Source organism: Paramisgurnus dabryanus, chromosome 10, assembly GCF_030506205.2.
Source record: "Paramisgurnus dabryanus chromosome 10, PD_genome_1.1, whole genome shotgun sequence".
Lineage (NCBI taxonomy): Eukaryota > Metazoa > Chordata > Actinopteri > Cypriniformes > Cobitidae > Paramisgurnus > Paramisgurnus dabryanus.
This window is the reverse complement of record NC_133346.1, coordinates 5,062,416-5,085,177: the sequence shown is the minus strand read 5'-3', so window position 1 is coordinate 5,085,177 and position 22,762 is coordinate 5,062,416. Positions and strand designations below refer to the sequence as shown.

General features: G+C 38.9%; 3 protein-coding genes across 5 annotated transcripts in view; 1 reads left to right on the top strand and 2 right to left on the bottom strand.

The window, feature by feature from the left end:
- Nucleotides 1-719: 719 nt before the first annotated feature.
- pcna (proliferating cell nuclear antigen) lies at nucleotides 720-3,500 on the bottom strand. Its single transcript, XM_065261448.1, has 6 exons — nucleotides 3,016-3,500; nucleotides 2,071-2,168; nucleotides 1,853-1,920; nucleotides 1,564-1,758; nucleotides 1,280-1,403; nucleotides 720-1,186 (listed from the first exon to the last, which is right to left on the bottom strand). Exons 1-6 carry the CDS (start codon nucleotides 3,234-3,236, stop codon nucleotides 1,110-1,112), a joined length of 783 nt encoding a protein of 260 aa, XP_065117520.1. The 5' UTR covers nucleotides 3,237-3,500; the 3' UTR covers nucleotides 720-1,109.
- A 571-nt stretch (nucleotides 3,501-4,071) lies between these two features.
- trim69 (tripartite motif containing 69) lies at nucleotides 4,072-11,457 on the top strand. Of its 2 annotated transcripts, none has more exons than XM_065261431.2 (6): nucleotides 4,072-7,299; nucleotides 7,399-7,494; nucleotides 7,737-7,970; nucleotides 8,507-8,529; nucleotides 8,629-8,744; nucleotides 9,963-11,455. In XM_065261431.2, exons 1-6 carry the CDS (start codon nucleotides 6,772-6,774, stop codon nucleotides 10,505-10,507), a joined length of 1,542 nt encoding a protein of 513 aa, XP_065117503.1. In that variant the 5' UTR covers nucleotides 4,072-6,771; the 3' UTR covers nucleotides 10,508-11,455. The 2 variants fall into 2 exon arrangements, with proteins under 2 accessions (XP_065117503.1, XP_065117509.1); XM_065261437.2 differs by having other exon boundaries at nucleotides 6,553-7,299; nucleotides 8,626-8,744; nucleotides 9,963-11,457.
- Nucleotides 11,458-12,296: 839 nt separating this feature from the next.
- bmp1b (bone morphogenetic protein 1b) overlaps nucleotides 12,297-22,762 on the bottom strand; it is a 31,029-nt gene continuing 20,563 nt past the window's right edge. The window contains exons 10-20 of one of the 2 annotated variants that reach the window (XM_065261459.2): nucleotides 22,402-22,518; nucleotides 22,065-22,210; nucleotides 19,933-20,128; nucleotides 19,425-19,550; nucleotides 16,268-16,431; nucleotides 15,702-15,882; nucleotides 14,807-14,932; nucleotides 14,118-14,245; nucleotides 13,523-13,736; nucleotides 13,184-13,434; nucleotides 12,297-12,986 (exon numbers count right to left, since the gene is read on the bottom strand). In XM_065261459.2, coding sequence (XP_065117531.1) covers nucleotides 12,852-12,986; nucleotides 13,184-13,434; nucleotides 13,523-13,736; nucleotides 14,118-14,245; nucleotides 14,807-14,932; nucleotides 15,702-15,882; nucleotides 16,268-16,431; nucleotides 19,425-19,550; nucleotides 19,933-20,128; nucleotides 22,065-22,210; nucleotides 22,402-22,518 — 1,784 coding nt within the window. In that variant the 3' untranslated portion in view covers nucleotides 12,297-12,851. The remainder of the gene's footprint in view (nucleotides 12,987-13,183; nucleotides 13,435-13,522; nucleotides 13,737-14,117; nucleotides 14,246-14,806; nucleotides 14,933-15,701; nucleotides 15,883-16,267; nucleotides 16,432-19,424; nucleotides 19,551-19,932; nucleotides 20,129-22,064; nucleotides 22,211-22,401; nucleotides 22,519-22,762) is intronic. The other variant, XM_065261467.2, reaches the window with a different exon arrangement.

Genomic DNA, 22,762 nt, shown 5'->3' with positions numbered 1-22,762 from the left:
AGTGCAAGGTATTTTAAAATTTATTTAGATCAATCATGCATTTTTATCTGGGACTATGGTAAGGCCTGTCCAGGAAATCACCTCAATGCTTAAGTGAAATATTGCACTTATTAAAAATGAACTACATACAGTCTATAGAAATGTTGCTTGGTAACCATGTATATACCCACCTGAAAATACTAGATATACTAGAAGTGGTTTTAAAATCAGTTTGCTGACTGATCTGAAAATGTAAATTAAAAAATCCAACACATTTACGGGTAAATCTAGTGGCAAAAGCATTAAATAACCAAAATAAATTAAAACCAGTTTAAGCTGGTCATTTATAAACCAGTCATCAAGATCTGGACATCTGGATGATGACACAAAGACACGACATCTACGATATAATTTTACACTTTAACTTCCCTGACCAATCTGGGCCACTAAACTCTTACCATTACAGGATCTTTTTTTATTTAAGATATTTGATATCAGTGCTACTACTTTATCAGCATATGAAATATTTTGAATAATTTAAGTATGATTTTAAAAGTTTTAATTATACTGCAAATACAAATCTACTGTAGTGCAATGGCACCCTCTAGCGGCAAGGTCATAAAATATATTAAATTAAGCACAGTCAAATATTTAAATCCCATATATAAAAGACTTCTGGGATTTAAAGATTTGATGGTGGCTTAATTAGGCAACATGTCATCTGAGACACAACAAGGACCATCATTACAAAAAGATTTATTAATGGGCGAGAATGAACAAAGTCCAATTTAAGATATTTACAGACAATTATCTACAGACTGAAATGAGCCGTTAAATGGAGGGAGAGGGAAATACACAGAAAAAACAAAACCAAACTGAAGTCAAGTCTGTACATGCTCCTGTGAGCACTCCAGATTCACTCCACAGTGCCTGGTAAAGTTGAGGACCAAAGTACTGTAAGTGCACCCGTGATATCTGCCATTCATGTGAAACGGCCACACAGATGGTCACACGAATCCATTGAAGTGGAAACCACAGCAGACACTGAGGAGTACAATGCATTTTTCCAAAAGATCTATCCAAAACATTTCTGGTACGCGAGAAAGAACCCTGATGGTGTGTGTTTGGACTTATGAAGACTCTTCGTCGATCTTGGGGGCCAGATAGTATTTGACGTGTCCCATGTCTGCAATTTTGTACTCAACCACTGTTGGAGACAAAACAGCATGTTTCAGTTTTCATCTTGAGGGTAGTAATTTATTTATTAAGAAGACAGGAAAGAGAGAATCAATTTTTATACCAAGTGGGATATCTGCGGACATGCTCAGCGTGACCGTCTTGGACAGTGGAGTGGCTTTGGTGAAAAAGTTCAGGTAGTTCAGGGCAAAAATGAGCTGCACTGGCTCATTCATCTCAATCGTCACCTGTTTGAAAGACAACAGTGCCGGTTAGTCACGTTTACTGAATACACAACTCAATCTGATCGGAAAATTAACTTATGTAGATTAAATTAAGTAATTCCAATGTATGTAGGTTAAGTCTGATTCGGTTCTGATATCTGTAACGCAAACTAATTAAACCTACCGCTTCGTCCTCCTTGTCGACGTTGCTGGTCTGTGAGAGCTTAATGTTGCCCGTGCCCAGCTCACCGCTGGCAGAGAACTTCACTCCATCCTTGGCGCAGGAGATCATAACAGCGTCACCGATCTGCGACAGATCCCTGCAGATTCTGGCAAACTCACCGGAAGGCATCTTCACCACACAGCTGTATTCCTGCTCCTAAAGAGCAAAAAAATAAGGGGTGGTTATTGAAAAGTATGCATAAATAAATATTTCTTCAATAAGGATGAGTGTAAATGCGAAAGTCTCTTACAGGAATCCCAAGCTGCTCCACATCCAAGTCCATCAACTTCATCTCATAATCGGACACCTTCTCTTGGTCTATAAACAAGGACAATGTAAACATCTCAAAAAGCAGTCTGGTATGATGAAAATATTACTTTTATAGTGTGCATAGTCTATATACTATTCTTAATACACGCATTGCTTATACATAAAGTCTTAAAAAAGTAAAATGAGTAACAAACTCACTGAGAGTTTCAAAGACCAGGGCCAAAGAGTCAGCATTGTCTTCTGCCCGAAGTGTGATGATGTCTTCATTTCCAGCACACTTCAGAATCTTTGACATGCTAGAAAACAAAAATAGTATGCATCAAGTATGCATGCAGAACAAGTGATCAGAAATATAAAACTGTTGCAAACATAGCAATATTGTGTCACTATTTTTCAAATCAAAACTATTTACAGACAATACAAATTTTATTCTTAGATTAATATATCCTGTAAATATATGATTTCTTTGTTGGTTCATGTAAGATATTCATGTAAGCGAATGATGACAAAACTAATCTAATCTCTTGAGTGATGATAACCATTTATTCCCTGAAGTACAAACAGTAAAGTTGTAAAGCATATTTTATTCACAAAAATTTGTGTAAATGTAAAACTCCAGTGTCATTCTGACACCCGGCTCTTTCGCGCCATCTTCAACGCGCGTAAATGACGTCACAAGCAGCAGTGCGGGAAGAACACAGGAACTTTGCGCGCCAAATACAGACCTGAATAGCATTATTTGCGCCATGTGGATGTACTAAAAAACGTAAAATATGCTTTATCCCTTTCAAACCTTAAGTATTTACTCATGCAGTCGAAAACTAACCATGGTTTTAATACAGCAACTACAATATTTGTACAATAACCATAACAACCACATTTAGCATTGTTTCACTACCATAGTTTATCCATGATTAACTAACGTTATGGCAATAATGGTTATCAATATAACGTTACTATAAAAAAATACATGCCTTCTAAAATAGTAATATAATAAAACCATGGTTATTTTGCAAAGAGGCGCGGGCATGCACGGGCTTGTTTGACTTTTAACGTTACAAGACTTTACAATGCAACTGCAAACCCTGTAATGATTAAAAACAATTTTTAAACGAATTACCATCATATTTATTTTTAACATACCTGCTCAAGTTGACACCCATTGCGAGGTTTCTGTCGCAGCGGTAAGAGTCGAACCCATCGCTCCGGAGCGTGAGCTGCACCAGAGACACATGAGACGAGTCCATACTCTGCAGAGAGATACCCGATGAGCTGACATCCCAACAGGCCTCGGTGATAAGGTCTTTCAGGGCCTCCAGAACCTTCTTAAGGATTGATCCTTGAACGAGACGTGCCTCAAACATTTTGTTTCTAATAGGGACAAAAAGTAACCTTGCTAATTCCTGTTACGACACAAGCGCGGCCTAGTTTCAAGCTTTAAATCGCCTGCAGAGACGCAGTAATAAAGTTCAGAAGAACGATGTTTGAATGTACAAAGACCCTAAAAGAAACGATGTTTGAGCAGCTGTGCGTCCCGTCTCGAGGCTCGAAGTGCAACTGCGCGCTCTTTTGCGGGTACTTTCATAAACTGACCGACTCTTTTCTACGTCATTTCCTCTTACGTGTTGACTCCGCCTACAAACGCTGAAAGAGGGCGCTAGAAGGGATTGTGGCTAGAAGGGATAAAGCTACGGACAAAATCTCGCCGGATAAGGGCTGTTTTAGGGTGCGTTCCACTCCAGTTTTAGACACACACTCGCGAACTTCCCTAAGCACTTCCCCTCGGGGGAATCCCTGTCGCCATTTTGAAGTGCGTTCCACTTCGTCAAGTGGACGAGGGAAGTTTGTATGGACAGACCCTCGCTCCCTCGATTTTGACCGAGGGAGCGAGTCTGCTTCATATGTACACTTCATGCAGCTTCATATCCCACAATCCAACACGATTGTGACGTCACTTCAGCAACTCGCGCTTTGCACATGGAGGGGGCGGTCTCCACTTTCCATGTGATCAAGGGCTTAGGGCGATCCATTTGAACCCACTTCAAGTGTTCTAGCAGTAGTGGGCACTCGTACAACGTAAGCAATGACGTACATCCGAGTGAACGAGACTGAGGGAAGTTAGCGAGGGAAGTTCATAAAAAAACGAACTGGAACGCAGGGCAGATCCGAATCCTACACCCAAACCTAACCTATAACCTCTAGTCAGAACAGCGCATATGCAAGAATTTTAATACGTAAAGAAATCAAGTATTTCTTAAAATTGTTTATCTATTCAGTTTTATTGTTTATCTATGCAACAAACATTTGGAATTTAAGTGTGATAATTCTGAAACAACTGATAATTTATGATTGCGTTTTAATTACTTTTTTGTTATAACATCCCTAATAAAATGCTTTTTAATGGAATTTTTTATACACAAATTTAAGTACTTGCAAGTTAAAACCTACGTTTTGTGGATTTTACATATTGAGTTTATTTCTTATACAAAAGCTTTCAATGTGATGCAATTCATTTGTGTGAATGAATAAATAAATGTGATGAATAAAATTAATTTATTGAATGTGATTCATAAAAATAAACTCTAGCCATTAGTTTTATTTTAATTTCTTGTTTATATCTATATATAATGCTTACTTAAAAATATCCGCCCCAAATCAGTTCAATACTTATTTTAATTAAAATATTATTTTAGCACCAATAAGTATATTGTAAATCACCTATATAGTCCTAATAAATTATATTTTTATGCATTATACATACACATTCTTAAACCATGTAGTCTTCCCCTTGATTTAAATAAGACAAAAGCTAAAACAACTAAAAAAGGTAACTAAAACATGTTTGATTGTTTTGATTATAATACACATCTGCCAAGTTATGTGAAGCTCTAGTATATTTTATTCGATAGAAATTGTAAGTTTGAATTTGTGAGACTTTTTGGGAATATTATTGTGGACAAAAAGTTGGGGTGGTGCTTGAATTGCTGAGAACCCCTGCCCTAAACTGTGAAACTGCACCTATTGACCAAAAGAGGGCGCCATTCCCTACAGCCAAAAACGCAGCTGAACCAAAATATTGCTTGAAACTGTGTGAAGTTGGGAAATATATTGGTATGAGAAGCAGCAAGATTAAAGTAGACACTACTTATTATTCACCTTAAGGAGTCGATGAAGTCGTCACACAAGGTATGATGCTTAGGGGTAGCTAACCAATAAACTTAATTAAATGCATAGACATGAAATGTAGTCTCAATTAAATATGAAGCCATTAAAACAACATATTCTAAATATCAATTTAATGTGTTGTTTAAAATAACTGTAGATAATAGATCTGGCACATCAACAACCCTTTCTCCATTCAATTTTCCAGATAAATATAAAACAATTTCCTGCATAGCTGGAAGCTGCTTATTTGATTAGTGGCCTGGAAAAACAATATCCAATGTGTTCTATATAATGTATTCATTCACGGCATGTTTTAATAGATACAGAGTTGTGTAAAAACAATAGAGAGCTTATTCAGCCGTGATGTCTGTGGAATGGGATTAAATGCTGACTCATGACCTGAAACTGTGCATGAACTTGTGTGTGTATGTTTGGGGAGGAGGTCGGGCTGCGTGCTGTTGATTGACAGCCAATGTGCACAAATCAGATTTCCATTTACAACACAGCAGAGAGGTTTACTCATTCTGTCGGTGTCATTGGAGGCGGATTCCTCCACCGCAGGATTCACAAGTTGAGTGCCAATGCGGTTCCCAATTTGGCCCCAAAACGTCTGATCCACCCATCAGAATTGAGGTGGAATTTCCCAATGCTAGTAAACATCTGCCAAACAGTCTCGGATTTAAAAGCCCCTATCGTGATTGCCAAGTTTCCTGCAAAGAGTTTGATACTACCACTGACCCAAACCAGATTTTCAGAGGAGTTTCCCTTAAAGCTTCGCCCGTGCGATTCTCACGAGAGACGCTCCACTATCTGAATGTGTTTATTCAGATTATATCCGTGTAGTCGATTATTCTCTAATTATAAATGCTCTTTGTTTTATTTCTGGAAACTTAGAACCGTGTAGCAGGATATATGAAATTATATTTGAACAATACTAAACGAACAGGAAGGAAGCCTAGGCCAAACAATCTGGGAGAATGTGGGAGGGACTCAAACTCCATCTCTTTCTTTTCTGTTTGCAATCCCTTGAGAAAACACAAGCTAAGCACTCTGCTCTGCTGCAGGCATGCGCAGACCTAAACGATTTGATAAACATCTGTCTCAGCAGACAATAAAACATCATTTCAAGTTAGTGCCATTTTAAATGAGACTTTCTTTTACCTATAAAACCATTCACTTTACCACCAACAGATATACTTACACCAAGATGTACAACAGAAGATAAAAGTCAAGACATGCAAAATAATGTACATATTTATTAAAACAAAAAATATCCCTTTCTATTTAGAAATCATGTTTTACATTAATAGAGTTAAATTCTCGTAACTCTGAAAAGAAAAGTGAGTGAAAGTAGGGCACATCTGGTTTCACTCACGAAGTCACACGAAGGGCATTAAAAAGTTTTGGACATGTGTACAGTAATGTCTGTATTGCACCCTGTAGTACAAGCTTTCTCTATAAATAAACTCTGAGATTTGTAGGCTGTTGGATCTCTGGGTGTAGGTCTGACGTCAAGTTAAAAGAGAGCAGGGGGCTGTGCAACCCCGGCCAACTTTCTGCAAGATCAACCCAGAAACAAGATCCGCCCTCTCAGCTGCCCTATTCATTCTCGGAGTCAACAGGAAAGAGCCAAAGAACCAGACAGGACGAGAAGAGAAAAGAGTAACGCCACAAGAAGATCAAAGAAAAAGAGGGGGCTTGTGTGCAAGAAGGGCACTCCACTCCAAAGAAGACATGTCTAACAGTCTTCCCACACCCATCAAAATGGAAAATCAAAAACTGAGGGCTGAAATCAATCCTCGGGTGTCCAAGAGCTCCGCGCAGCGCCTAAGCAGAGACCTTACCTGTTCTATCTGCCTGGATCTCTTCAAATGCCCCGTCTCCTTACCCTGCGACCATACTTTCTGCGAGGCCTGCATTACCAGTTACTGGAGCGGTCCTCGGAGCAAAGGGACGGGGGGATTTGGTTCCTGTCCTCAATGCCGGAAAGTCTTTCCCAGACAGAGCTACCGTCCCAACCGCATTGTGGCCAATATCGTGGAGAGCTACTGCCAGGGGATAGAGGAGAGCGAGGGTCGGCTGGCCAGTGGACGGGTGATGGTCGAGACCGTGCCCCCTAACCCGCTCTGCAGCAGACATAGAGAAGAGCTGAAGCTTTTTTGCGAGGAAGACCAGGAGCTGGTGTGTCTGGTGTGCGGGATCTCTCAGGACCACAGATCTCACACGCTGGTGTGCGTGGAGGATGCAGAAAAGAGATATCGGGTAAGAGTAATCAAACATCGTAAACAACTTCTCCAGCTCAGCAAGTGTTTGCATTCAAAGGAATTTGAGGGAAAAGATCACTGTTGTTGTCTTGAACAGGTTTCTCTTAGTAATGGTGCAAGTGCCCTTCAAGTTGAACTCAACACCGCTCTGGATTGTGAAAGAGTGACTGAAAGTGAGGTGAAGAAACTGAAGGTAAGAGAACTGTCACAACAAGTCAGGCAAATGTTTCTTCAAGTGTCATTTCAAATCATATACACAATGTTGCAACAAAGCCTTCAGTAACTATTCACTTGCAATTATTATGAGATTAGGAGCATCAAAGTTTGATTTCACCCACATTGATCTTTGATGCATCCTGTTCCATGTTAAGCTTTAAGTTCACCTCCTCCGTATACTGTACTCACAATGTACACGTGTGCTGTTTTCGAGTGCAGGACCACACGGCGGATCTTAAGCAGCGAATTGAAGCGCAGTTTAGTGAACTCCATCAGTTCCTGTACCAGGAGGAGAAACTCCTGCAGGTGAAGCTGAAGACGGAGGAACGCAGAGAGCTGATCAGACTGGACGAGCACAAGGCCCTGCTCAGTGTGGAGATCTCCCGTCTGCGCAGGGCTATAAGCGACATCGAGGACAAACTCAGCGAGCAGGATCCTTACACGCTTCTCAGGGTGAGCAACCAGCCATGCGTTATGCACACAATAAATACTTTGTGGAGTGGTTTCCCGGACTGAGATTAGATTAAGCCAAGACTAGACTGAGTTTAATAAGGACATATAACAAACATGCCTTACTAAAAACATTACGTGTGTGCATTTTGAGGCAAAACAAAGATATGTATTTTAAGATATTTTGTCAGTGCAAGTTGTTTTCAGTTTGGACAGCTCTTACATTTATTTCTAGTCTAATCCCTGTCCTCCCCTGTATTGTAAGAATTGCATAAGATTATCCTAAAAAGCTCTGACAGGGTTAACTGGTAACAAAAAGTCTGTAATCGCATGGGTCGACACAGGATGCAATCTAATGATCTCATCCGTGCAATAGGAAGATAATGCTGTTAGCGCAGCACGAGGGGATTTTCCAGATTCGAGGATGAAGTAGGGAGGTGTAGCTTAAGTTTCAAACACTGATCTCATCCGGAAAAACTTTCCAAACCGAGCCAACTTAATCAATCTGCCTTTTGTTTTGTGTTTGTTTTTCCTCGCAGAGTATAAAGGGCCTGCTGCAAAGGTGAGAGAGTATGGATCTGTTGCATTTGATATTTTTATTGCTTCATCATGGGTAAGCACTTCAGTGTTTTCATGTCTGGCTTTGTGTTGTTTCAAGCAGACAGCCACCGAAGTTTGAGAAGCCCCCGCTGACGCCGCCCAGTCTGTGTGAGGGACGGTTCGCCGGGCCCCTTCAATACAGAGTTTGGAAGTCTCTAAAGGGAAGCATCTATCCAGGTTAGGCCTTGACACAGATCTACTAAGTGCTCGATTGTACAGCTTGCACACATTTTCGATAGGGATGCATCAATATATCGGCCTATAATCCAATTTTTCCCACTATTGGACATCGGGCAATTGTTTAAAAACAGCCAATAATCCGGGCAAATTATATCCTGGCAATCAAAAGGGGGCAGAATAACGCATTTATTTACCAATTATCAGTTATCTCCGAGTGATGCATGGTGACTCGCTGCCAAGATGTCTATGGCAGGCACCACCAATTATTGGCTTCAAAAAAGCTCTTCACAAACCTATGGGTGACGGACCCTACGTCCATATTTTTTACAGTCTATGATCAGAACTCATACTGTGTGGTTATTTTGAAGTGGGTGACATTGGCAAAAACTATAGGTATCTATCGGTATCAGTAGGCGACATCATTCTATGGGCCTTTTTACACCATAGACTGTAAAAAAAGATGGACGGCACACGTTTGCTCTCTTCCATTGGTGAAAAGTGAAGCCGCCAGTGTCCAGATACGGCGCTGACATTTTGGGTCTTGAGTCTGCGCAGTAGCGATTTTGGGACCAGTCCTGCGCAGTAGTGAGCAGTTCCCGTCTGAAGAGTAAAAACGCAAAAGTCTGCTCACGGTGGCTCTCGTCACGCACGTGTTTACGTCACAGTCATACGCCAGTTCAGGAACATAACAACAAACACGTCGGATAATTTCCATACGTCGGACCTTCAAGTTGCCATAGCAGCTCTGATAAATATACAAGAGTCTTTCCAGCAGTTGTACGAAATATTCACAGCTAGTATTTCTGATCAGAGAAGGCGCATTAATTACCTCTATCAAATTGTTCATGCACCAATTTGTCAGAGGCAAACCAGAGGGCTTTTGACGAGACCTAGGAAAACAAGGAAGAGGGTTGTACGTAGGCGCGCACTTGGTGGTGTTGTGTTTCAGTGCCTCACATTGCCACCTAGCCGCCTGGAGTGCATACTACATCAAATATCACACTTTTGCGTCACCATATGCATGCAGATTTCCCCCTCAAAACCCTCGTATAAACACGGAATAAAAAGTGATAAAGCAACGCCACTTTTGCGTTTTCTTTTCAGATCGTTTCCGTTTAAACGTAGCCTAAGAAATCGAATATCGGTAGGCATGGATATTTATTTTAATCCAGATTATGTAATGCACTCATTAACGATTCCCTCTTTTACTTTTAGTTCCCTCAGCCATAACCTTCAACTCCAAGACGGCCAATCCCTGGTTGAGTCTTACATCTTCGCTTACCTGTGTGCGCTATCAGACCTTTAACAATACTGTAGAGGACAACCCACAACGCTTCAACGCCGCCCTGTCTCTGCTGGGCAATCAGGGCTTCACAAAGGGTCGCCATTATTGGGAAGTGGAAGTGTACAGCAGCACAGTGTGGACGGTCGGAGTCGCTCGTGAATCCGTCTCGAGAAAGGGCGTCATCAACACGATGCCCGCCAACGGCTTCTGGACGCTCTCGCTGTCGTATGGAGTTCAGTATATGGCGGGAACTTCCCCTCCAACATTACTGTCCCTGGAGGAGCCGCTGGCGAAGATCGGGGTGTATCTGGACTTTAAGAGAGGCCTGGTGTCCTTTTATGATGCTGGGAGCATGACGCACCTCTATACCTTTAAAGACACTTTCAATGAGACCCTCTACCCTTACTTTAATCTTGGATTCTTGGACAAGGTGCACGAGAATGAGCCTCTTAAAGTGTTTCTTCCTAAGATCTAAAATATTCATATTTTATTATAATCCTCTAGGCTGGACCTAGCTAGTCGTGATACATGTATGTGTAGCCAAGCAATTCATTTTAAAGAGTAATGTCATTTAATAAACCACACTGTTCTGTGGTTTGATTAGAGCAGTGGTTCTCAAATGTTTTGCCGTGCAACACTCCGCCCCCTTGTTGGGTGCATCCCAAAATAAATTATGACATAAATCAAACTCGGGATTTAAACTTAAGAAAAATTATACAATGTAGTGTTGTTTTAATGTATTTTATAAAATGTAAAAATAACATGGCCACCCAGCACCATCTCATCCCCCCTGTTTGAGAACCACTGGGTTGAGGCTCATGGAAAATGAAACCAAAACTACAAAATGGTTGAAACCATGGCCCTTTTTCATACTTAAAACTGCTGTAGGTATTTTGTAAAGCCAGATATAAGTGGTCTCTACTAGATAAAACCACATACCTGCAAGGAAGTGGTTCCCAGCTAATGGGAAATGAAGTAGGAATATAGTTTGGCAAAATATTTGCCGAAAAACTTAATGCAATTTGTTTACTGCAGCCTTACATAAAGCTACTACATATAAGAAAATAGTATTTAAGCTAAATAAACTGATGGAAAACGTTTTAAGTATATTTAAGTATGTTATGCACAGGTAAATAACACCAGAAAGCACCTGTATTTATATAATGATGGGCACTCTAATATCCTACAAGCCTCACGATTTTTTATTTATTACACATGTAAACTGTCAAAAATGAATAAAAAAAGAACAAAATTAGTTTTTTCATTGTTTCTACGGTTTGATAAAGATAAAAACAATAATTCCCACCTTACAATAGTTGTAGTTACCAGCAGTGACCACATGGAGGTGCTGTTACTCTTCTGATGGAAGCTGATTAAACACTTTGAATAAATCACACAGTTCAGTTTTCTGGGAACAAATAACGAGTTTCCTAATTCCTAATATGATTGAAAATAATTTTACATAAAAAATCTTATTTTGTCACGAAGAAATATTTACAAAACAATGAAGGATTTTATAATCTTATCGTTTTTCATCACACATCCTGTAATAAATGAATAAATATGGCGAGTACTCACAGTGTGACTGACTACTGTAAAATCATCGTTTGCAGTGGGTTAAATATAGAAATCCCACGAGTACCTTATATTATTTATATTTATAAATAGGCAGTTTTGGGCATGAATGTCGATTTGTTCGTGTGTTTTAGTCACGCTCAGTGCACGCTACAATACAAAGTCTTCAGCCTTTGGAGGTCGCATGTGTAGGCTGCATACGTCATCAATGCTTTATTATTTAAAAAATATTAACAATTATAAAGTTTACTGTTATTCTAAGTTAATCGTAAATTGTTGTAATATGCTCATGACTTGCGAATTTACTGCTCAGTAATAAAAATAAACCAGGCTTGATGACGTATTGCACATGCGACCTCCGGAGGCTGCTGCCTTCTGATTGAGAAACGGCCAACATGTTCACGTATCTGTTGTGCATATCACTGCGCAACACCTGCCGTTTGTCATAGGCACTATATTTTCTCGCGGAAGGATGGCGCTTAATTAATTTACCAAATAAAAAAATGCAACATTTTAATAATAATAATAATAATAATAATAAGAATGCAGACTTTGTGGCTCAAATATATTTGTTACATTACTAAATTAATAATTATTCAAACATTGTTCATTTTGTTGTAAATATTATTGTTAATTTTAAATGTTATATTGCTATCACATCACATCACATCAAGAGAAAAAAACTCTGCTTCATCTCAAACAATGTTTATTAGTTTATTAACACGTTTGTTTTCCCATTTATCAACTTCAGATGAACAATTTCTAGTCATAATTTAAATCAAAGCAGTCTGAATAAACATTTACAACTCTCACGCAAGGAAATGTGCTGGGATTGCTTTTACCAAATATATAATTACTGTCATAATATATACAGTACAATACCAAACGTCATTACCATTGTGATTTATGAATTTACTTTTATAATAAAATAGTCAAAATTTTAGATGCTGGCATTGGAGACATCCATCTAATACATCTTTGATGCAAATCATTGCACAATCACTCCATACTGAGAATGTATAGCCAGTCAGATTTTTCATTTCAAAGAGTTTTCAATGGATGGTTTGGGGAACAATCGGCTGCCGTATCCTTCCATCAAAAGCTTGTTCTCTCTGCTTACTATAGCTGAAGGCTATATAAGGGTTCGGCACCACTACATTTCCACTTATGGGGGGAAATAAGGAGGGCCCCAGATGGCATCAGGCAAATTGAAAATATTGGAGCCGCAAGGTTGCCTTTGATGTTCATTTACTTGTATGCAAGGTGTCCTGAAACTTAGTGCTTGTGAAACGAACATGAAAACCTTTCTTGTTGATGGTGTCGTCCGAATGAAATTTGATGACGATGGCATCGCCGGCTGAAAAGATCTCCTCTGGTGGCTAAAACAGATATGCAAGAACATATAGTTATTAAAACAAATATGTTTGGTCTTGAATGCTGATTGGTTGATAGTTAGGTTATATTCACAAACAGCATCTTCTCTTTGAATATTGCACAGCAAAACTTTATATGCAGAACCAGATCCCTTGTCAATCTTTAAAATTATAGCATATGTTTGGAAGTGTTCATGCTTTACCCCAGAACCACAGTAGCGGCCCAGCCTTGGTGCTTTGACATCAGCCCCATCAAACAACTCGACGTAGTCATAGCCGCAGTCAGCTTCCTCTTCGATCTCAAAGGTGTTGAAGATGATCGAAACCCCGTAGCCTTTCTCCGCAGAAATCACCCATTGGCAATCTGACGCTCCGGGGTAATTGTTGTCGCCGAATGCAGCGTGGGAATATAGGTCCATGGTCTTTATTTCCGCCTTTAAACTACCACCACACTCTGAGAACAAGCACACAGAGGAGTTTTAGGATTAAACAAAATCATAATTTTTATAATGTCCGTTCAGATGATACAGTGGGAGAAATACCTGCTGAATGAGAAGCCTTAAAACCTCTCTTCTGTACCGAGCTATCCGAGAAGAATCGCAGGAACATACTGTTGCCGCTGGAAATCACCGGTGAAGGTTTCTTACCGCCACAAAAGCGCCCAAAACTTGGTGCCCTGCTGTTTTGGCCATCATATATCTCCAAGTGGTCATAGGCACATTCCTCATGTGCTTCCATGGCAATCTCAACGAAAGCCTGTAAGACAGAGTACAAATAATATAATAATAATAATAAAATCTGGCTGGAACTACTTACAATGATGGTACTGTACTGTATGTCAACATAGCAGCTACTGTTGTAGTTAAAGGATTGTCCTACAATTTTAAAGTCGCCATGAAACGGAAGTAGCGGTTGCTTATTTGGTGACGTATATCCGAGTGAAACCAGCTTCTGAAAAAAGGAAAAGCTGGATTTGAATTTGTCCATCGAGATCTGATCGGATAATTTGAATTGGGTCGTGTTGCTAATTGCTAATCGCAGCGATCTTCTACCAGACCCCGCCCACCTGCCAGTTTTTCATTATATTTTCATGGCGACTTTAAAGACTAAAGATCTCATGGTGAATGATTTTAGTACGAGTTTAATGCGGTGGCCCGGTGTAGTGGACAGCGTCCAGGTGCAGGCTTTCTTGCTGGGGTATTTATCAGGCCAGTTTGGACTCGTGATGATACCAGAGACACTGGTAATGACCTGGTCACAGCCCACTGAAAGCACAAATACAATACAAATATATTAATTCATTCTTTAACACTTCAATAAAGTGGTATTTCTGATGGATTTCTGAGGATTTAGCAGATTTGAAGTGAAAGTATTTGATGGATACTACATGCTGAGAGCATTCGGTTAATATAATTTTCTCATTTTTGAGTTTTAGCGGCATATAGCAGCTTTTGAATATATATCCTTTTTTTAAATTCTGTTCACATCCAGGTTTTCTTCTTGTTAAATCAATCAAAAAAATCAAAAAGTTCCCAAAAAATGTGAACAGACAAAAACTTTTTATGCCTAAAGTACGTTTACTTAAAGGGTTTTGTCAGAGTAAATTACATTCTGCTAGGCACTGCCATTAAGGAAATGGCACTGTACCTGAGCAAGTACTTAAAGTTAAGGAACACAAAGCCGTGACCATTTTTTATATTGACATTTTTTGCCAAAGGCAAATGGTTTGTCAATGTCAAAAACGTAATTGTGTTTCAGATTAACCAAAATACTAAATGTTCTCAAATTCAAACATCACTGATTTCTGATGAGGAAAAATGCCAAACCTTCTTTGCAGTCGTGTTTGTTGCTGTGCAATACAAAGCCGCTTCGACACTGACAGCTGTAACTCCCAAAAGTGTTTACACACTCATGTTGGCAGCCTCCATTTTCCCGTGAACACTCATCCACATCTGCCAGAGACAGAGAAAACATAATTTATGTTATTTAAATTTACGTAATTTGTACAATCATTGTAGTTTCATTCTTACCTTGAAATGTAATGTTTGCTAACTGTGACTGTCCTAAAACTGTATTTTAATACGTCATAAGCATGATTTCTGCGTTAAGACTCCATCATTGTTTAGCGAACTCTAGCGGTGAAAATTACATATTGTCTTGCCCGGTTAGCTTCCATTGCATTAAAGGTGCAGTGTGTAAATTTTAGTGGCATCTAGTGGTGAGGTTGCGAATTGCAACCAACGGCTCAGTCCACTGCCCAACCCTCGCTTTTGAAATGCATAAAGAAGCTACGATAGCCACCACCGGACAAACATTTAATCTTCAAAGACAACTTTGTAAACATGTTTGTCCGTTAAGGGCTTCTGTAGAAACATGGCGGCACAAAATGGCGACTTCTATGTAAGGGGACCCTTGGTGTATGTTGATAAAAACGTCTCTTTCTAAGGTTACAAAAACATAACGGTTCATTTTAAAAGGTCTTTATACACCACTGATAATATAGTTTTGTATATTAATTTGCATTTCTTTCAAGAGATCCTTCTAAAAATTACACACTGCACCTTTAATAGAAATACAGTATTTGTTTACCCATTAAAGGATATTAAAGTCCTCACATAGATGGTGTTACTATGGCTTTTTAAACACCAAGATGCTGCTGTAAATATGCATGTAGCCTTTGGTAATTCGCAGATAGTAACTTGTAGGATTGTTCTTGCTCACCAGAAAAGAAGTAAGCTCTGAAGCCTCTCTTGGACACAGTATTGTCTGATTTGAACTCGACACGCATGCTGTTGGCCTGTGACGTGATCGCCTCTGGTTTCTCTGTGCCACAGAATTTCCCATGAAGCTTTGCGTCATTGGACAAACCACTTCGCACCTCAACATAGTCATACTTGCAAACCTAAGAGCAGGAAGGGAAACAATGAAAAAATCCAGTTAAATAGCCAAAACTGCATAACCAAAATGAAAATTGGCATTGTTATTATTGTTAAAAAATAATCTGCTCCTGATTCTTGCTTCTAAGTTTCTCTGAAACACAGACATTATTACACCTTTATAGCTTTCAAATGACAAGGTAACCTGTAGTAAGTGAGCATGTTTATAAATTTGTGCCATGTGCTACATAAAAAGCCACTAGCATCATAATGGATTACAGCCATAGTAGACTTATGATTATCTTGGGTCTGCATTATACAATTATATTGTATTATAATTATATATATTCTTTTCAGCCTCTTACATCAAATCATAATGGCAACTGAATAATTTTGCATTTTATATCTCACATCATTGCCTTCGATCTCAAAGGCGTCGAGAAGCAGCGTGATTCGATATTGCGCGGGTGCAATGAGCTGCCACACGCAGTTCTTGTTCGGGGGGTATTCCTGTGGCCATCCTGGACTTGTGAAGGAACCGTTAAGATTGGTCATGAATCCACCACAGGCAGCTGCTGGGGATCAAATAAAGGAGCTGTATAACGCAACTGCACTCTTAAATATAAAGTCATAGAAGAACCATCTTGGGTCTTAAAAGAACCATTTCTTAGCTTTTATATGGCGTTGAAGGTTCTTTATGGAACCATATAGCCCGAAAAGGGCCGTTTCATGCAGCACAAATTGGTTAAGAGATTACAATTTGAACTATAATTTAAAATGCAATACCGAACATCTCAATGTGTAGTTTAATCAGATCATCAAGCTCATGGGTTCCCAGGTAACATACAAGCTAACAGAAGTGTTTACTTTGAATATTCAGATAAAAGCGTCTGGCAAATGCATATACTGTACCATTTTAAGCATGTCTTGGATACATTTTATTTATTAAAAATGTAACCCTACATTCATACATGGAGGACTAAAAAAATGTCAAGAAATGGTCCCAAGTTGTCACTGGTGTAGTACCCTTTTAAAAAGTCCCAATATGTACAATTTAGGCACAGATGTGTATGCATTTGGTGCCAATGTGTAACCATGAGGTACCTTTGACATACTAATATGCACTCTTTGGTACCTCTGAGGTACTAATATTAACTTTTTAGATACAACTTTTTGAAAGGGTACCAACCCGGTGACAGCTAGGGACTATTTTTGAGCTATTTTTGATTATTGACTATTTTTCTGACAGTGTACAGCCAAGCAATAGATAGCCCATAAAGCAGACATGCACACTTCCTTTCATTCATTTTAAAGCGATAGCCTACGTAGCACGCACGTCATATACGTAATATATTGTAGTAGAAAAATTATCTTTATGTTTACACAGTATATCATGTATAGTTTAAACTTAATTCCTAAGAAATCCAACCTGACAGCTTAAATTATAGATCTACCACTGCAAATCAGAGTATGGTAAAAACATTCAGAGATTTTTTTATATATTTACTCAATAACTGTTTTTGTTTATTTTTAACTGGAAGAGTTACGGATTGCAGCTATAATATTTACCATTGCTAAAAAACCATCAAACTCGGCTATGGATTTAAAGGAAATTGAAACATGGCATGTTATAAAATTATTTAATGTACATTACACCTATTATCAATATTATCCGTTGTACAGAAACACACTTTGGCTTTGGAAATGTAGGTCTAAAGAATCATAAACTGCAATGAGAAAGCTGAAAGCTTGGCTTAATGAATCTGCTTTTCAAGTATGCCTTTCATCACTCCTTCTTCCCAGAACAAATGAGGTTTCTCTACCATTGTACAGCAACCTTATCAAAGTGCATATATCTATAGAGAGGAGAGATCACATGATCTTGTTTTTTCTTGTTAGAGATAAAATGCACCTGTGAGTGTTGTGCACAGAATCATTCATTTTCTTAAGACTGTAGCACCTGCACCAAAATAACAGCTTGGGTGATGGACTGACTCACCAGCAATCTGAGGCTTACGCACTTAAGAGAATGAATCACAACGTGTGTCCTTTCACTTTCAGTACATACAGTAAATATTTCCATTTGGGCGAATACACTTTTTAAAGAGTTTATGTGTTCCCTGGAAATCAAATCAATGACTAATAGCACTGGCAGAGCAAGGCGATCTCATTCATTTCCATTGAACGAGTGATAGTGACCATTGGCGACATGAAGTGGGAATGTCCAGCTATTCAACTTTGTACAAATGATGAGCGACTTTCGGGAGTGACTACTAATAGCAGTAAAGCAGTTATCTGTCTCTCATCAGTAATAGAAAGGAGGGTTACTCGTTTGTTTATGATTGATTATATTACAAACAAAATAAGGGAATGCCTCCTATACCCTTCTGACATCACAGGGGAAGCCAAATTTCAATTACCTATTTTTTCACATGCTTGCAGAGAATGGTTTACCAAAACTTAGCTACTACTGGGTTGATCTTTTTCACATTTTCCAGGTTGATAAAAGCACTGGGAACCCAATTATAGAGACAGAGCGCAGCGCGTCATAACCTGAAAACCACGCCCACCGGGGGGGAAAACAATCCAACCGTCTCCATTGAGTTTGTATTGCGAGAAGCCGCCTCCTTGTCATTTCTGGCTTATAACAAAAAAACGAATAATGGCTAAAAGCTGCTGTGTGACAATATGTACAGCTAACAAGCCAAAGAACCCAGAAATACGTTTTTATAAGCTGTTGAGCCGGTAAACCCAGCTTTTAAGGAGAAAAAAGTGGATCGCCGACTACATTTCCCCCTAGTGGACGCAGTTCTATTAATATGAGTACTATGAAAAGTTGCCTGTTTCCACTTTTGTGTCTTTAAACGCTCGTTTTTTGGGGTCGACAGCTTATAAAAACTTATTTACAGATTAAACTTAAAAACAAAATAATACTTAAAAGCTGCTGTGTGACAAGGTGTACATCTAACAAGCCAAAAAACCCAGAAATAAGTTTTTATAAGCTGTCCACCTCAAAAAACGAGCGTTTAAAGACACAAAACTGGAAACAGGCAACTTTTCATAGTACTTCTATTAGTAGATCTGCATCCATTAGGGGGAAACGTAGTTGGCGATCCACTTTTTTCTCCTTAAATGCTGGGTTTTACGGCTCGACAGCTTATAAAAACTTATTTCTGGGTTCTTTGGCTTGTTAGCTGTACATATTGTCACACAGCAGCTTTTAGCCATTATTCGGTTTTTGTTATAAGCCAGAAATGACAAGGAGGCAGCCTCTCGCAATACAAAGTCAATGGAGACGGTTGGATTGTTTCCCCCCCGGTGGGCGTGGTTTTCAAATTTGCATAACTGCGCTCTGTCTCTAGCACTTAAACATGGAAAACGTCAGATGTCCCCTTTAAAGTGATTTAATCCTTTTTTTATCTTCTACAATTTTGCTCAATTTCCTAACCCCAAAGATGAGCAACAAAAATGTTGAAAACTATTAATAAAACCACTACAAAATTTCTACATAAATGTGTAAAAAGAACTATGTTTTTTTTGCATGTACATGTGCAAGCATTTGACTCACCTGTACAGCTCCGGCGATCGGGGGAAAGCTCAAACCCGGGTTCACAAGCGCAGTAGAAACTACCTAGCGTGTTGACACAACGTTGCTCGCAAAACCCCTTATCAGGTCGGGAACATTCGTCAATCTCTGATGAGGGTCATAAAAGGAGTGATCAGGATCAAGGAAATTACTTTGACAATAAACATTCAAAAGGAAAACTTCAGCCTGATCTCATGAGAATTTGTATATATTTTACGAGTTGGCTAAATTCGTAAAAAGTTATCATGCAAAAATGTACGATTATCACAAAAAAAACATGACTCCACCCCTAACCCCAGCGTCACATGGGCAAAGGTAAATCGTACAAAAACATACAAATGTGGTACGAATTGATATGAATTTGCCACCTCTTAAAATACATTTTACGAATTGGCATGAGATACCGTTGAATAAACCGATGTTTGTGTGTCAAAGTTAGATTCATGTTTGTGTCAGGTAAGGCAATCAAGATTTTAATTGTGAGCGTCACCTTTGAAGAAACTGGCCGAAAATCCAGCTTTGTTTACCGAGCCATCAGAGACGAACTTCATCCACAGTTGATTGGAGCTGCTCTTGATGTCGTCTGGTTTTTCGTACCCACAGAAGTGACCCAGGAGAGGACTGCTCTCTGAATCTCCATCTCTCACTTCCAGATAGTCATAGGCACAGTTATCATGTTTCTCAATCTGGGTGTGAAATCAAGACTGATTCAATGAGGAGTCAATTAATAATGTCAACTCTGAAAACTGTGTAAATGAATGGTTGTGATGTACAGTTTGACAAGATGAGCAATTCAAAAATCTTTTTAAGAAACTTGTTTTAAAAGCATGCATCAGGTTTTTTTCAATGCACATAGTGCATTATGTTAATTTTCTGCAATAAAAAAATTACATTTGCAACATTTTTATGAAAGTTACCGAGCCCCTAAGGTGACATTGGAGTAAAAAAGTTTAGTTTAGTTTCATGTGCTCACGTGAAACTTTCATGTGCTCACGCAAAACCTTCATGTGCAGAATTTTTTTTAAGTTTAGTTTCGCGCGCGCGATAGTTTCACGTGAGCACACGAAACTAAACTTTAAAAAAGAATTCTGCACATGAAAGTTTCACGTGATCACATTAAAGTTTCACGTGAGCACATGAAAGTTTCATGTGAGCAAGGGGACATTTTTCTCCATGTTCCCTTAGGGGCTCCGTAGAAAGTTAAGACTAAATAAACCTAAAAAAATGTTAAATGGTGTAACCACAATTGTAAGGAGCCCCTAAGGGGACATAGAGAAAAAATTAAGTTTAGTTTCATGTGCTCACGTGAAACTTTCATGTGCTCACGCGAAACCGTCAAAAAAAAAAAAATCTGCACATGAAAGTTTCACGTTAGCACATGAAACTAAACTTTAGATTTTTTTTACTCCAATGTCACCTTAGGGGCTCGGTACAATTGCGCCAAAGAATGAGAAATATTTAATATTTTATCCACCTTGATGGCATGTAAGCAAAAAAAATGTATTAGTTATTTCTAAATGTACATTTTAATGCGTTTTTGTAATAACATACGATATGCTGAAAACAGCTCTGTTTTCTAAATAATCTTTGACAAATGATGTAAAAATGTATGTAAAAATCATATTACACTAAACTAGATAATTATATTTTATTCCACATTTTTTATGAATATATTTAGATTTTCACCAATTTGACACCACATTGACATTTTTGTAATTATCCCCCAAATGTTCTTTCAAATTTCAATAAAACCAGAAATTTTAGACCTCAAAAAATAGAATGTATGCAAATAATATGCAAATGCATTTTGAAATTTTAACCCTTTTACATTTAATTGAACCATATGGACAAAAAATAATTAATGTCACGTCATTGACCAATACATTAAATATTTGATTTTTATTAATGACATAGACTGTAAAAAATATAGACGTAGTGTCTGTGAAGTCACCCATATGTTTGTTAAGAGCTCTTTGAAGCCAATAGTTGGCGAAGCCTGCCATCGCCATCTTGGCAGTGCATCACTGGGATAACCGAAAATGGGTAAAGAGGCGGGACGTGGGTGAAGCTGAGGTGACTGGTTGCTGAAACCACGCCTGCCTAGCTTGACTGTAGTGACAGCAGTGGCTGTTCACCCGTCACGCAAGTTGCCACGCCCTTAATTATGCTGAACTTTAATGCTTAATATAATTTAAACAGACGAGTTACAAAAAAATCACCCCCTCACAGTTGTTAAGGATCCTCTTGAAAATGAAATGCTACATCTCAAGAGGCTATCCAAAATAAAAGAATAAATGGGTTGTCATGAAGGGCAAAATTAGCTATGTGGACCAAAACCACTTTTTGTACCAGGCTGTAAACCTATAATTTTCTGCTGTAAAGTTGGGCATTTTAACATGGGGCTCTATGGGATCCCTTTTGGAGCCAGCCTCTAGTGGCCAGTCGATGAATTGCAGTTTAAGTCACTTCCATGTTGGCTTTATTAGAGAGATCGTAAGTTTGCCTCTCGGGCGTAAAAAGATACCTTTTATTGAATGTCACAGAGTCGCGTCTAGTTAGGACACGGCAAAACATGGCAATAGCAGACAAAACCACCTAGATTCATTAGATAGTATACATCACCTCAAATGACTGAAAGCTGAGGCCCACGTGGAAACCCTGAGGCACCATAATCTTCCATATACACAATTTATTGGGCCGATAGTCGTCGGGGTAATTGGGCGATTCGATCTGTCCACTGTCTCTTTCCACCTCTCCTCCACAAATAGCTGAAAACGTCCAAAGAACATTGCACATAAACGGCACATCTGTTTTTGAGGAGCAAAGCCTCACGTGGAGCAAATCATGAACTTACGAAGAGAGTGAAGAAACTGGGGTCAGAACAATTGAAGCTGATGTGAGATACAAGAGTAAACGCTTTAGCTAAGAAGAGCAGTGAAGTCTGTTGATGCAGCGCTACCTTCATAGATGGCAGAAAAGCCTTTTCCAACCCAATTACTACTGCTGCGAAATTCAATCCAGAGTCGACTGTCAGTGGACACAATGGCTTCAGGAAGCTGGTCTCCACAAAAACGGCCTACAGAAAAATATAATTCAAGCATATTGAGTTTTTTTTCAGAACTTATACACTGTAAAAAATACATTTACATTTTTAAAGGGACACTCCCTTTGGTAACTTTCAATAGCAGGGGACTATTTACGGGCACTGCGTCATATCATTACGCCTTCTGCAGCCATGTTACAGCAGCAAAGTCCTTGATTATTACGCCAGTATAAGAGCATAATTCCTAGCCATATCTGCCCAGAAAATCCCAACTTTA